The sequence below is a fragment of the Pempheris klunzingeri genome, chromosome 15 (assembly GCF_042242105.1).
Source record: "Pempheris klunzingeri isolate RE-2024b chromosome 15, fPemKlu1.hap1, whole genome shotgun sequence".
NCBI classification, from domain to species: domain Eukaryota; kingdom Metazoa; phylum Chordata; class Actinopteri; order Acropomatiformes; family Pempheridae; genus Pempheris; species Pempheris klunzingeri.
Genome location: NC_092026.1, coordinates 1009045 through 1025119, shown reverse-complemented (window position 1 = coordinate 1025119; position 16075 = coordinate 1009045). Strand labels below are relative to the sequence as shown.

The 16075-nt window shown below is 46.6% G+C and overlaps 1 protein-coding gene across 11 annotated transcripts in view; it reads left to right on the top strand.

The window, feature by feature from the left end:
- Positions 1–16075, top strand: part of LOC139213735 (disks large homolog 1-like) — a 112212-nt gene that overhangs the window by 89938 nt on the left and 6199 nt on the right. For 6 of the 11 annotated variants that reach the window (XM_070844343.1, XM_070844341.1, XM_070844339.1 and 3 more), the window contains 9 exons: positions 285–429; positions 5139–5268; positions 6707–6863; positions 7976–8078; positions 8317–8431; positions 8631–8807; positions 9366–9432; positions 12619–12718; positions 15835–15876. In XM_070844343.1, coding sequence (XP_070700444.1) covers positions 285–429; positions 5139–5268; positions 6707–6863; positions 7976–8078; positions 8317–8431; positions 8631–8807; positions 9366–9432; positions 12619–12718; positions 15835–15876 — 1036 coding nt within the window. Of the gene's footprint in view, positions 1–284; positions 430–5138; positions 5269–6706; positions 6864–7975; positions 8079–8316; positions 8432–8630; positions 8808–9365; positions 9433–12618; positions 12719–13073; positions 13108–15834; positions 15877–16075 lie in introns of all 11 variants that reach the window. The other 5 variants (XM_070844344.1, XM_070844340.1, XM_070844338.1 and 2 more) reach the window with 2 other exon arrangements.

Sequence of the window (16075 nt, the reverse complement as noted above, 5' to 3'; positions counted from 1 at the left end):
TTCAGAACACACACAGATGTTCTTAAATACAACTAGAAGGTTGATACCATCCATCACAGAGAACCTTTAAATGAATAAAACATGAAATTGAGTAGCATGAATACGAATGTTCTGGTGCTGTAAACAGTTTATGACGACTGATCCTGAGTCTTGTTCAAAGTGGAATCACCTTCAGTAAAACGTCTTCAGGTCTCCACATTAACACACTGACTTTATTAACCTGTTGTGGAGAGTTTGTCTCAGTAGCTGCCTGCTGATGTTCGCTGTCTCCTCTCGCCGCTCAGGTGAACAGTGCTTGCCTGGAGGAGGTGAGCCACGAACATGCCGTCACTGCCTTGAAAAACACTCCTGACGTGGTCTACTTGAAAGTGGCTAAACCCAACAGTGTCTTCATGAACGACAGCTTCGCCCCGCCCGACCTCACCAACTGTGAGTCATGGTTTTTATTTAAATATACAAATAACACCTCTTTCTCTCCCCCAGAACCACTGTTTGAAACACTATCTACTCTCCAACTTAGAGGAGAACTATAGTGCTTTTCCTCCTGGCCCTCATCCTCTCCACATCCTGGTGTCTGAGTGACTGGTAGGTGGTAAAAGTGTTGGAACTGGTCCAGTAGATCACCTCAGCCAGCAGACACCAAACGGGCTGCAATGGCTGCAAGGTACAGCTGTTATATCGCTCTCTTCCAAGCCACCAGACTACATTGTGAATTTGGTGTTTTAAAGTGTTCAGTCTGATCCAATTCAATATTTCTGTAACACACAATGACACAAACACATTAACTGATGGAGGCAGCAGTAGACAAGCAGCTCCTGTGTCCTGTTCTCTAAAATCCCTGTTTTAGTGAATATAGTCTGGTGTGTGTGCTGTTTGTGGTTAAACCAAAAGGATCTTCCAGGTCTCTCTCTGTAGGGATCCTTTCCATGATGCTGTCACACACTTAGAATAACACTCTGAGCCTGTCAGTGGATCAAACAAGCTCTTTTAGTGGACCTACTGTGATCAGGTGCAGTTGTCCCAAAGGATCACGTTGCAGCCATTGCAGCCCGTTTGGTGGCTGCTGGCTGAGGTGATCTACTGGACCAGTTCCAACACTTTTACTACCTACCAGTCACTCACACACCAGGATGAGGACACAGAGGATCATGGGGGAGAAACAGCAGAGCTCTCCTGTAACTGAGGTCAGACTAGTGGCTTAAAGCTGCCATCGACACTGTGTGAGTTTGTTGTGTGTTCTGAGTTGATGGATGATGTCTTGTTGTTTTGCAATCAGAGTTGATCCAAGTTCAAACAGGAGAAGGGGGGGGGGGGGTCACTAAACCGTCCGTCTCTCCTCGGCCAAACGAGGACACGATGCTGGAGGTCGTCTAACATCACACAAACCAGATTAGCAGGTCCTGGTTTCTGATGCGGCCCGGCTGACTTTCTGCGTTTGACCCTGAATTAGTGTTGATCCAGCAGGGACCGCAGCGTGTCTTAGACGGGGGGGGGCTGGTGGTGGTGGCGTTCCCAGCGGCATTCGTCAAACAACACGTGTCAATGTCAAGGAGAGGCGGAGCTCCTCTCCAGCGCTTTCAGAGCACAAACTCTGGATCCGTTCCCAACAGCTCCCAGGTGAACCTTAATGTGGAGACGCTGAAGGACAAACGGGCCGGGGTCATCACATGATCAAGCTTCAACTTTAGAGGATAAAACAACTTCATGTTTCTGTCTCAACATGCCCAATTTTAAGTCACCATATTGGTATTTTGTCACAGAAGACTCAAGGAAAACATCAAAAAAGACACTGGGGTTAGAAGAGTCTTTAGAAAATTAATATAAAACCTCAAAATATTCACAACTGTATGAAAACAGTTCATATTAAAGTGAATTATGACATGTTTGTTATATACTGATAGTTTTCCTCCAGGTTTACTGCAGACATATTTCTATTTAGTCACCTTAAACTTTGTCCCCTGGTGACCGTAGTGTCTCTGAGGCCACCAGCCCCCAGCAACGTCTCCAGGCTGTGAACCCAAACTGTCCAATTACAACAATGGCGTCCATAGACTCACATTGTGAAATAGATAGAAATACTTTATACTTTATACTGATACTTTAAGGAGACGTCTGACGAAACATTTCTACGAGCGTCACAACCTGTGAAACGACTGGTTTTACCGTCAGAATCGGATCCGTTCAGTACGACAACATTTGGAAAGTCAAACGATTAAATCATTTTATCCCCATTCAAGTGAGCGGGGGGCTAACAGGACGTGAGCGGAGGGCTAACAGGAAGTGAGCAAAGGGCTAACAGGACGTGAGCGGAGGGCTAACAGGAAGTGAGCGGGGGGCTAACAGGACGTGAGCGGAGGGCTAACAGGAAGTGAGCAAAGGGCTAACAGGACGTGAGCGGAGGGCTAACAGGAAGTGAGCGGAGGGCTAACAGGAAGTGAGCGGAGGGCTAACAGGACGTGAGCGGAGGGCTAACAGGAAGTGAGCGGAGGGCTAACAGGACGTGAGCTGGCTCGGCAGGCTTCATTAGAATAGAGAATGAGTGGAGCCTCCAGCGCTGTGTGCAGGTCCCTTCATACATCCAGGGGAGGTCATAGGATGGTCGTCCTTCATGTGGCCTCCTTCAGACTCTGCTGTAGGACGGTTCCACTGATTAATATCATTAGTTATGAATATTGTTTTCCCACTAATAAATGACAAATGTTACTTAAACTCCTGTCATTTTGAACTGACAGCATGTCTGTTTGAACAACTACATTTTCACATCTAAACATGATGAAACGCTGCTATTAAAAAGTGTTGAATTTAAGTTAAGCCCCTTGATAGTGTTTTTCCTGCAGCTGCATTCGGTTTAGTGTTTAGTGACTAAACGCAGCGTTACAATACTCGAGATGTGTTGCAGTAGCGTCCTGCAGACAGACGTCCTGAATAACCCCGTTATCACACACAGCTCTGAGTCTGCAGCAGTGCTGGTGCTCTGCCATGTAGAGCTGTGGAGGAGATTATAATCATGTGAACACACAGTCTAAAGCACACAGAGCAGAGGGAGAACACTGAAACAGAAGACACACAAACACTCCGCCGTTAGTTTAAAGCCTGACGACCAAACGTTGGACACGCTGAACAAAGTGTGAAGTCGCTGAGCGATAAAACCGTCTGATGAAAGTAGGAGTTCAGGAAAATATGTGAGAAAAGTGCAGCAGTTAGTCGTCATGACATCAAGAGAGGCGTCCTTTAACTATAGACACATTGTGTTAGACATCATGGTGACTGAAGTGGACGACCACAGCAAAGCAAACGCTTTCTGAGAGCTTCGATAGAAACACTGACAATCAAAACCATCAGAATTTTACATTTACACGTTCAATATTTCAATTAAAGTTCAATATTTCACCAAAAAGATGAAAGATTAAGGAAAAAGTCCAGAATGTGAAACCGATACGAGCGTCAGATGATTTAATCTAAATATGTCATGTAGTAAACTTTAATATATTTCTCTGATAATACTTTATTTCTGTACTTGTACTGGAGTCAGAGCTGCAGGACTTGTAAAGCTGCTGTAATCACACGCTAACACGGGGGGGGGAGCTCAGGTCTCTCTCAGAGATCAGGTCCTCCTTAGAGCTCAGGTCCTCCTTAGAGCTCAGGTCCTCCTTAGAGATCAGGTCCTCCCTCAGACCTCAGGTCCTCCTCAGAGATCAGGTCCTCCTCAGAGATCAGGTCCTCCTTAGAGATCAGGTCCTCCTCAGACCTCAGGTCCTCCTCAGAGATCAGGTCCTCCCTCAGACCTCAGGTCCTCCTCAGAGATCAGGTCCTCCTCAGAGATCAGGTCCTCCTCAGAGCTCAGGTCTCCCTCAGAGCTCAGGTCTCCCTCAGAGCTCAGATCTCCCTCAGAGCTCAGGTCTCCCTCCCTCCCTCCCACTGGTGTTGACAGTGTTTGGATCATAAACCTGGAACCTTCTGGATCTTCAGCTCAGACTCTGCTCTGCACCCAGAAACATCCCGGCAGGGCTTCACCAGGGCTTCACCAGGGCTTCACCAGGGCTTCACCAGGGCTTCACCAGGGCTTCACCTGGGCTTCACCTGGGCTTCACCTGGGCTTCACCTGGGCTTCACCTGGGCTGCTGCAGCTCCGTCTGCTGCTGGTTGTTTTTTAACAGACTCATAATCGGAGTCCTCTGAAACATTAAATCTGTCTCTGAATCAGTTGAACTTCTTTTCTTTTATTCGTCCCTCAGGGGGCAGCTTGAGGCGGCAGGCACGCAAACATTAACACACATGAACGTTTCCTTAAACTCGCTCAAAATATAATCCAAATATACGAATATGACAAATAGACTGAATGACGAGGACACGAATTAACAGCAGTGGCTGAAAGTAAAAATAAGAGGAAGAGATCAAAGTCCAACAGCTTCTGGAATAAAAACCTGTTTGTTTTACATCCAAATGATGTGAAACAGCAGCTTAAAGCTCATTCTGATCACATGATCAACAGATCCCCTTAAGACACCTTAACGGGAGCCGAATCTCTTTCACACACATTTACTGAGAGATGGAGCAGGAAAACGGAGAGACTGAGGGCACATGAAGTGGTCACAGAGGACATGGTGTGGGGGGTCTTTTATAATCTTGTTCAGTCTTAAAGTGGACGAGGGATCTTTGAGTTGTACAATAGTTTAGACAGTCGAGACGCCGCTGAGCCTTTCTCACCATGACGTCCTCGGCGGCCATCGAACACAGCCCCCAGGTGTCTTCAGGTGTGGATAGTTTCTCTAGCTGTGGATGAGTTTGGAACCTGTTGTTGTTCTGTGTGTGTGTTTTGATCCTGAACTCGTCATCAGAGACTCTGACGTTTCCCAGCGTGTCCGTGTGTTTCCAGTGTGATCGGACCCGGCTGAGTTTCTCACTCACTAGTTTAGTTTACGACCCCCCTCAGAGGCTCCCGGCCTCGTCCAATCAGATAGTAACAGGAGCCCGACAGGTGAGGAGGAGGAGGGAGGGTCTGAGCAGGTGAGCCATCACAGGCTGAAACACACGCTGCTGCTGCTGCTGGACGTGTTTCCTCGCCGTTCTCCTCCGCTGGAGAACCTGGACGTAGTTTTTGTGACATTTTGTCTAAATCCCGTCTGTCTCTTTCCCAGCGTACTCCCAGCACATGGAGAACCATATCAGCCCCCCCAACTTCCTGGGGCAGCCCCTCCCCCCGCCAGCATCCTCGGGACGCTACTCCCCGACCCCGAAGAGCATGCTGGGAGACGACGACGTCACCCGGTGAGGACACAAACATCACTCAGACATACGGGACACTGTAATAACTGATTCTAACATCAACACATCATGATGAACATGTAAATGTAAACAGGAGCGTCATAAAGTCGAGTCCCTCAGGCTGACCACGACCCTCCATCAGTCTAGAGCCTAACTAACCCTTTAAAATCCCTGTTTTAGTGAATGTAGTCTGGTGTGTGTGCTGTTTGTGGTTAAACCAAAAGGATCTTCCAGGTCTCTCTCTGTAGGGATCCTTTCCATGATGCTGTCACACACTTAGAATAACACTCTGAGGTGATCTACTGGACTTTTTCCAGTCACTCAGACACCAGGATGTGAACAGAGAGGACCCAGGGTTAAAAACACCTGAGTTCCCCTTTAAAATGACGTGTAGTTTACCTGATAGTCATGAAATTAAGAATTCCAGACAGAAAGTCAGGGAATTTCACCAGTTTCTGATCTAAAGTCTGATTTAAAATGATTGTTGTTTTGTGTTTCATGTCATGTTACGTTTGCTTTATAGGTTTTTGGAAGTTCAGCTTCTCGGTCACGGAAAGCTCAGGGAGTCTGACCCTTGACTCAGAGCAGGAACCCTGCTGTTGATTTTAGTGTCAAACTGGATTTGTAGCTGTGGGGAACAAACGAAGGACTTTGGGAAGAATCTTTATCTTTATTTAAAACTGGAGGTGATTTTTGTTTAAAGGTCAGAAATAAACGAGCAGCAAATCTGACAGGAAGTTTCCCTGCAGATCAAATTAGTGTCAACAACACAAGCAGGTAGTTAAAGTCCCTCAGCAGCTTCATGTAGACGCAGCTGCTCCGCCCTCTGCTGGGGGAAACCTGCCAACACACACACACACACACACACACACACACACACACACACACACACACACACACACACTCTCTCTCTCTCTCTCTCTCTCTCTCTCTCTCTCTCTCTCTCTCTCTCTCTCTCTCTCACACTCACACTCACACTCACACTCACACTCACACACACACACACACACACACACACACACACACACACACACACACACACACACACACACACACACACACACTCTCTCTCTCTCTCTCTCTCTCTCTCACACTCACACACTCACACACACACACACACACACACAGCCTGACAATTTCTTGTTCTGGACTCAAAAGAATAAATAATTTTTCTTTTGTAAGAGTTTAACTTTGATGTGAATCACCAGCAGCAGGAAAACATTTTCCTCTGATGATCCAGTCTTGTCTGTGATTGGCTGTGGTGTTTTTAGTCGTCTGTCGTCATCATGTTTGTCTGGAAGCTCATTTCTGCCAATGTAATGAAAAAAGATCCTAAAAGGAGAAACTCTCTCAAAATGTTCATAACATTCGTCTGTTTGGAGAAACTTTGGAGAAAGTTTTTTATTATTTACTAAGTCATTACTTACTTGTGGTCCAATAGGGAGCCCAGGAAGGTGGTGCTGCACAGAGGAGCGACCGGACTGGGCTTCAACATCGTGGGCGGGGAGGACGGAGAGGGCATCTTCATCTCCTTCATCCTGGCTGGAGGACCAGCTGACCTCTGTGGAGAGCTGAGGAAAGGAGACAGACTCGTCTCTGTACGTACACACACACACACACAGTTAAATCTACTTACTGATGAGCTCGGGTGGTTTGGAGATGTGTGTTAGCCAGGGGGGAGCTTTCAGTCAGAATCCATGGTCATCATCCCGGGAGGACAGTGTCATGTCTCTTTAAACAGGATCTCATTTCTTTTTAGAGGAAAACTTTGGTTTGTCTGAAGGTCAAGTTGAGTTTGTTTGGCCCGATAACTTTGTACATTCTCACAAGTTTATAGTTCACAATCTCAAAAACAGAAGTTCAGACAGGCTGAAGTTTTTAACCCTGGGCCTTGTTTCTACATATTTTGTATGTACACAAAGTGTTGGAATTGGTCCACTAGATCGCCTCAACAGTCAGCCGCCGAACGGGCCAGAAACAGCTGTTTTCAAAGACACCAGACTCCATTGACAGAAACAGTGATTCTACCTCACAGGACGTGATGGTTGCTGGTCTACTGCTGCTTTGATCTTTGGTGTTTTAAACGGTCACCCATTTAGCTGGTTTGGTCCTTAAACTGATGTTGGAGCTTCTAACAGGATCAAACAGGCTGCGTTTCTTCTTCTGCTGCTTTAAACGTGTCTCTGCTTGGCGTGGCTGCGACAAGCAGCAAGAATACTGGTGCGTATCTTTAGCGGAGCGCAGAGACGCTTCAGGGACACACCGCGGAGCTTCTGCTGGGTTTTAAAGCACTGACTAGAGCAGACTGCCTCCAGTTTGTTTGTGTGATTGTGTGACTTTGGTGTTTTAAAGGGTTAATTCTTATCCAACACTATATTCGTGTTACACACAACAACACAAACACACTAACTGATCAAGGAAGCGTTAGTCCAACAACTTCTGTGTTCTTTCAAGTAAAATTACTGTTTTTGTGAATGGAGTCTGGTGTGTTTTTCCACTGGACTAATTCCAACACTTTTTTGACCTAATACAACACCCAGTTTTAGAAGTACAAGCATCACCCTTTGACTTTCAGGGATGAAAGTGCAGCTCTACGTTTCCAGCATTGATATTTTCTGTACGGGTTAATAAAGTTGATTACTGGCTCAGTTTGTTCGCACCATCATCAGGAGAAGTTTATAATAATATATTTCTGTGTTCCCGTTTTCAGGTAAACGGCGTGGACCTCCGTAACGCCACCCACGAACAGGCAGCCGCCGCCTTGAAGAACGCCGGGCAGACGGTGACCATCATCGCCCACTACAGGCCGGAGGGTGAGACACCTGGACACACCTGCAGGGCCGTCACATGACCGCTAGTCTGGGAAAACATTCAGATCATATTTATTATTTCCACTAGCAGTAACAGGCTCAGAGGTTTCAGGCTGTCAGGATTAGTAGTTCCCACATGTCTTCCTGTAGTCCAGTCATGAAAAGGTCCTTGGAAGTGCTGAAATTAGCCTGAAATGTCTTTGAAAAGAGCGGTTGTCTTTGTTGGACTCTTCCTGTCCAGAGTACAGCCGGTTTGAGGCGAAGATCCACGACCTGAGAGAGCAGATGATGAACAGCAGCATCAGTTCTGGATCTGGATCTTTGCGGACGAGTCAGAAGAGGTCGCTGTACGTCAGGTGAGACCGCAGGGCCGTCTGTGTGTGGGGACGTACGGAAGCCCAAAACAGACAAAAATACATGAAGAAGTACACGACAACGTTGGATGATTTTTGTGTTGAGAAATCTCAAATTCTTAACTTTAAATCATCAGGTTTTATGTTATACGATGAGATGAGTTGGATAACTTTTGCTTGTGTGTGTGTGTTTTCGGTGCAGAGCTCTGTTCGACTACGATAAGACCAGAGACTCGGGTCTGCCCAGTCAGGGACTCAACTTCAAGTTTGGAGACATCCTCCACGTGGTGAACGCCTCCGACGACGAGTGGTGGCAGGCCAGGCAGCTGACGTCACAGGGGGAGGTGGAGGAGGTGGGCGTGATCCCCAGCAAGAGACGGTCAGTCACACACACACACACACACACACGTCATGTGAGTCATTACAAACAGTGAGCAGCTTCCTGGTTATCGGCCAAAACAGTCATGTGACAACACGAGACTGAACGTGATCGACCAGCATCACGTTTCATTTTAGCTGTTAGCATGCTAACGGTTAGCTGTTAGCCAAATTAAGGTCCCTCCGTGAATTAAATGTCCGACCAGTGACCCCCTGACGTCGGTCACATTCATTTATTCAGACGGCTTCACCAGATAACTTTTTTTTCTTATTGTGTTGGACTCTGTTGTGATGGCCGTTACTAAGCTAGCGTTAGCTCAGAGCTGGAGAGAGCACCGAGACACCAAATCCTTTGGACTTTCTACCAAACACTGTCCTTCACATAGAAATAAGTCCGGTCGTCAAGGAAGTTACAAAACGATCTGTTCACATAACAGCAAAAAACCCAACAGATTAATGGATGTTTTAATTGATAAAGGAGAGGAACCTGCACCGGCTGCAGTCTTTACTAAAACATGACCTCTGCTGACCTTTGACCTTCTGCCCTGTCTGACCTCAGGGTGGAGAAGAAGGAGAGAGCGAGATTAAAGACGGTCAAGTTCAACGCCAAGTCTCGAGACAGAGGGGTGAGTGTTTGATCAGCAGCAGGAAGCAGCAGTAGGTTTCACCCTGGTTAATCCCAGTCCCACCGTGCCAGTTATGGACACGACTTCTGGTTCTGGTTCATCTGTTTTCACCGTGTGTTCTTCACACTGTTGTTTCAGCCACTGATTTAGTGTCCCTTGATCGTTTGATTGACCAGCGGACAGAAAAGCTGAGTTTGTGACTTCGTGACCAGAAGTCCTGCCCATAATTCAGGCAGAGCATCACGGGACTGAGACTAACATGGAAATAGAGGTTTCTAGTGCAGCCTGTTCCTGTTTAGCTTTAAAACAACAGATGGGATTTATTTTGCATGATTTTAGTCTCTCTGAGGTCAGACTGTCTTCACGTGTGCTAAATCCCACACGTGTCCGACTGTATGAAGATGACCTCTTCGCCTACTAATGAGTGTCTCTGACTAATGTCCGAAGCCAGCCGGCCACTTAACAGCATGTTGTTGACGTGTTTTCTTCCTCACCGCTCAAACGTCTCAGCAGCCAAACCGCAGCAGCGCCTCCCCAGCACCTTTAAACCGTGTCTCGCTTTAACACGCGTTGCCCGAACGCCCCGCCCGGCGCCGCCCGCCAACTCGCCCTCTAACACACCACACTGATTGGGGGAGGGAGGAGGGGCAGAAATAAACCAACATGCATGACCCCCTCCCCCCCGGTCTCCCCGTCCCTCCCTCCTCATCCAGAGAGAAACGCTTGACATTGATGTCTGACTGTCTGCTGCTCACAGAAACCTTCCTCCTCCTCTTCCTCTTCCTCACCACTCACCTCTCACCCCCCCTTTATCTGCAGCATGTGATCTAATGATGTTTTAGTAATGTTTTGGTTTGAGACGCAAAAAAACAGCTTTTTGTTGAATTTAATGCCGTCAGATAAACAGGAACAGTCAGAGCCAATTTAAAGCCCCTGGTCCTCTGTGTCCACATCCTGGAGTCTGAATGACTGGTAGGTAGTAAAAGTGTTGGAACTGGTCCAGTAGATCACCTCAGAGTGTTCTTCTAAGTGTGTGACAGCATCATGGAAAGGATCCCTACAGAGAGAGACCTGGAAGATCCTTTTGGTTTAACCACAAACAGCACACACACCAGACTACATTTACTAAAACAGGGATTTTAGAGAACAGGACACAGGAGCTGCTGCTCTACCGCAGTGAAGTTCTTTGTCTAATTGTGTGACTTTAGTGTTTTAAAGGTTTAATTCAGATCCAACAGTTTTTGTGTAATTGTTTAACACACAATAACACCAACAGAGAGAGGCAGCAGTAGACCAGCAAGTCTTATGTTCTGCAAGGTAAAATTACCGTTTTTTTCAATGGAGTCTGGTGGCTTTGAAGAGAGAAATATAAGGGCTGTTTCTGGTTAAACTTGAGAGGGCTGTGAAATAGCATTTTAATTATTGTGTAGAGAGACACTGTAAAATGAAACAACTAGATGTTAGCTGGTTCAGGCTCAGCACCAGCAGTGTAGAGCTAATGGATCGAGGCAGAGGTAAACCAGCAACCCCCCAAGTTCGGCAAGGTAAAGGTGTTTTTTTTGGCAATGAGGGAGGGAATGATGCTGATCATCAGCCTAGAAGTTCAGCATCAAATGTTTCCTGTAGATGTTTTCCAGGCTGACAAATCAAACCTGTCTAATGTGATTTAGCAGAACAGGTGTTCTTAGTTTGGTGTTAAAGAAGCTCACCGGATAGTTTTATGGATAAAGTATTACCTAAATTGTCCACGTTAACATCCTCAGAGCTCCATCGGGTTTGGGGTTTTGTTCCCTCCAGTTGTAACTCCTCTGATGAGCTTTGATAGAAACTTTCCAGCACCAGAGGAAAGCAGCTGATGGTCTTCGGTCAGCCTGTAGCCGCTGCGTCTCTGCATGTTGTCTGCATGTTCGGTTTCTCCTCATCCTGCTTTCATCTGCTGCCTCCACTGTCAATGTCCTGAAGAGTAAGGCCGGTGTTTTTAAACCTGGGCCCTATTTGTACATATTTTGGTTTGATAGTGACAAGTCGGTACAAAAAGTGTTGGAACTGGTCCAGTAGATCACAGTAGGTCCACTAAAAGAGCTTGTTTGATCCACTGACAGGCTCAGAGTGTTATTCTAAGTGTGTGACAGCATCATGGAAAGGATCCCTACAGAGAGAGACCTGGAAGATCCTTTTGGTTTAACCACAAACAGCACACACACCAGACTACATTCACTAAAACAGGGATTTTAGAGAACAGGACACAGGAGCTGCTGCTCTGCTGCTGCCTCCATCAGTCAGTCTGTTTGTGTCACTAACCCTTTAAAAGACCAAAGTCACAAACTATTCAAACCTAAAATATGTAAAAATGGGGCCGTGGTTTCAAAACATTGATGCTGCCCTTTAAGCTCAGCCTCTGAAACACTGACGGGACCACTTCACTGAGAACGACGAGGATTTCTAGGTTCAGTTTGGCTGCGGATGCTAGAAAATATCTGTAGAAACAGATATTTCAGATATAATCAGAGTTATCAGTCAGTTATATATCTGGTGTTTCTGAGCTCCACAGATATCTTCAAAATACAAATATTTAGTCTCTAGTGGAGCCAAACATGGTTCAACGTTTCCACAGTTCAGCACCTGCATTTTATCAGAAACCAAAAAGATACTTTTGGCATCTTGTGCTGAAAATAAACTGTTAAAAAGCTCAGAGCACTCAGTAAACATTCAAAACCACTCGGTCACTTCTACTTTGCCCGCTTGTTCACCGCGGTTAACTTTCTGTCCGTAACGCTTCCTGCATAAGTTTCAAAGTAAAAGCCTGTGTGGAATGGGACTCAGCAGCGGTAAAAAAAAAACCCTGCAAAGTAGGCGTGGCGTGGCGTGGCGTGGCGTGGCGTGGCGTGGCGTGGCGTGGCGTGGCGTGGCGTGGCGTGACTCTGTCAGTCCGTGTGTTTCAGAGGCTGTTTTTTTTTTTCCGTTTCTTTCTGATTCATTAATTTCTACATGTTTAATGTTTTCATGAGTTTTAGCTTCATTTTGGTTTTATTTCGCCTGCGAGCCACAGGCTCAGACAAGAAGCGTCTCATTCTGTCCGAACCGACATCAGACTCCCCCATCTCCCCCCTCTTCCTCCTCTGTTTTTTTTTTTACTCCATCACCCCTCCTCCTCCACCTCCTCCTCTTCCTCCTCTTCCTCCTCAGCAGTCTCTCAATGACAAGCGTAAAAAGAACCTCTTTTCCCGAAAGTTTCCGTTCTACAAGAGCAAAGAGGCGAGCGAGCAGGAGACCAGCGATGTCGACCGTAAGTACCAGCGCGTCGGGGGGGTGGGCGGTCTGTCTGAGAGACGATTGGCCGGCGACAGGAAGAGAGGTCAGCTGGTGGCGGCGTGCTGCAGACGCACCGGTTGTCTTGGCAACAGGGCCTGGCTTTAAAAAACACTGATGAGAAGCAGCTCCAGACGGGTGGAGACTACACCCAAACATTCGGTCTGATTAACCCCCCGCCCCCCAACCTCCTCCTCATCCTCGGAGCCAAAATGGCCGCCCTGTCGCCGCGGCGCCCGGCTGCGTCCCCTCTGCTCTCTCTGTCTGTCGCTGTAACGCAGTAACTTTGTGTTGTTTTCTCCTCGTTGTTCACTCGGCTCTGCTGACATCAGGACAACAGTGACGACATGCTGTCCAAAAGCCACAGTAAGTGCCCCCCCCCTCTCTCCTCCTCCTCCCATCTCCACCATCCTCACCTCTCACCCCCCCCCATCCTCCTGATCTCCACCAGGACCCTTTTTCAGCCACAGACTGTTTGAGAGAAGGACGAACTGTAAAAGAGAAAACTTTATTTATACAGCACAAATGAAACAATCCAGTGTGATTCAAAGGCTTTAAAAGCAGCTGCAGAATGTGAACAGTGGATCTAGAGACCAATAAAATAAATAAAACAATAAGACATCAAATAACCAACGACAACGGACCAACCTTGGTACCGACCACATCACAGCCAGGCTGCATGTTGGGGAGGGAAAAACTATAACAATAAAAATGAAAAATATAAAATACGACACAAATGAATAAAACAGTAAAACCATCAAATAATGATCAACAGTGAAGTGTTGATAAAACAACACAATAAAAATATTGATGATGACTGAAGCAGGAAAACATGATGAAAGCAGAAAGTTATAAAACGACACAGTAAATGTTTTAGGTAAAACATCTGAACATTTTCAGCTCCTCTGATGCCAGAAACAGACTTCAAAGCTCATCAGGTTCATCAGATGAGGTCTTCACCACACATCGAATGTTCCCAAGGCCCCCCAGGGGTCCACTGCCCCGACTGGTCCGTTAGATAACCTATAAGGTACAGCGAGCCGCCCATCACAGCACACCGGACCCCCACAGGGTGATTATGAAGAACCAACAGTGTGACACAAAGTACTTCAAAAGGATTTAGAACTGAACCTGACCAATCAGATTTATTGATTTTTGATATCAGCACACCTCGTCCTGCCCGAGTGCTGTCATCGACTAACAAGTGAAATAAGATGTTTTCCTGAAGTTGGTTCCTGGTGGACATGTAGCCTCAGACCCCCCCCCTTCTTGTTCTTCTTCTTCTTCTTCTTCTTCACCTTCTTCTTCTTCTTCTTCTACTCCTTCTCCTTCTTCTTCTTCTTCTTCTACTCCTTCTTCTTCTTCTTCTACTCCTTCTTCTTCTTCTTCTTCTTCTCCTTCTTCTTCTACTCCTTCTCCTTCTTCTTCTTCTTCTTCTACTCCTTCTTCTTCTTCTACTCCTTCTTCTCCTCCTTCTTCTTCTTCTTCTACTCCTTCTCCTTCTTCTTCTTCTTCTACTCCTTCTTCTTCTTCTTCTTCTTCTACTTCTCCTCCTTCTTCTTCTTCTTCTACTCCTTCTCCTTCTTCTTCTTCTTCTTCTACTGCTTCTTCTTCTTCTTCTACTCCTTCTTCTTCTTCTTCTCCTCCTTCTTCTTCTTCTTCTACTCCTTCTTCTTCTTCTTCTTCACCACCGGCTGTCGAGGATCCTCCAGACCGGAGCTCCATCTCTCCTCTCTGTCACAGCTCTCATAGCAACATCACCTCCATCACTTTCCTCTCCCAGCTCACGGCGTTTGCGTCCTTATTCCGGAAGCTTCTGTGCGATCTCTGCGCTCAGGTGCAGCGTCGCACCTGGAGGACGGATCCACCGGCAAACAGGTGGAGCTTCACGGAGGCTGAACGTGTGTTTTAGGAGAAAATGGCCGAATGTCCAGGAAGCAACAGACAACAGACACATGAACTACATTTGTACTGACACGCTAGTCCAGTGTGCATGAATTCAAAATATTACTATTAAAAATAATCTTGTAGATTTTCAGTTTTTTTAAACATCTCTGTTCTTTAACAACAAAGTAGACAACGAGATCAATAAGAGTCAAACATGCAGTTAACACACAGGTGTTAGGAAACAAACAGATCAGTCCAGGACGGCCGCAGGTCTTAAATTCACATTAACTTCAAAAGTAATAGTCCTACATTTAGTTTGGGAAAGTCTTGAATATTTATTCATTAAACGCTGCATCGAGGTCTAAAGTCCACTCTGAACGTGACTGAACAGTTATCGTCCCTGTGAACTGACGGCGTGTGTTCAGTGAAATTAAACTTATTATCAAACTTATGAACTTAAAAAGTCTTAAACTCAGCTTGTGTGTCCTTCTGCTGGAGGAGACTGTAGGAAACAAAGCAGGTTTTCCTCTCAGCCTTTGGGACCTTCCACAGACCGTCGGTTCATCTGGAGACAGTGAAGAAAACCTCATGTAGGAGTCAGAGGCTCTTCACCAAACACTCACTGGTCAGACAGCTTTGTAATAAGTGATTATCTGGGATCAGCGCCCCCTTCTGGTGATGTGACATCACATCTTCTTTATTTGTTTTCCTTTTAAAATGTTTGGTCTGTAATTTCCATCATAAGATCTGAGAGCCCTCGAAGAAAACCAGGAAATATTCACTCTTCAGTGACGGATCGTCCTCTAAACTGATGCGCTGCAGCTCTAGTTCGGCCCGAGGAGTTGATGTGATGAAGAACACGGGACTGAACGTGAATGTGACTCTGCAGACATTTGGCTTATTGTGACACCGTAGATCGGCGTCACCACATGTTGTTTGAAATCAATGCTGTGATCATTTATCAGGCTTGTTTCCAGGGACACGCAGCAGGACGTGTCGGGTGATGAATAATGGTTTGGAGTCATTGTTTTGGAAAGTTCTGGATGCTCACGTGTGTCCTGAAGGTGTATTCTGTGAAGATCTGTGTTACTGTCACTGTCCTGCTGTTGTTGGACTTGAACAGCTTTGGGTCTTCTGGGCAAAGCATCGTGGGTAATCGATGCTCCCAGCTGACCCGGCGTGTCCTGTGTTTTGTTGTGATTGCAGAACATGTGACGTCTAACGCCAGCGATAGTGAGAGTAGCTACCGTAAGTGTGACACTCCGCCGTCGACGCTGCCAGCTCTGACACTAACAACCAGCCCGACCCTGCTAACCCCCCCCCGCTGATGTCATACATGAGCACAGGCTGCTGATTGGCCAATAACAGCATGACCTCCCACACGCAGTCTGACTCCCCGCTAACGTCCCTGAACGCTGCCCGGCAGCATGAGCGTCTGTCCAGGCTG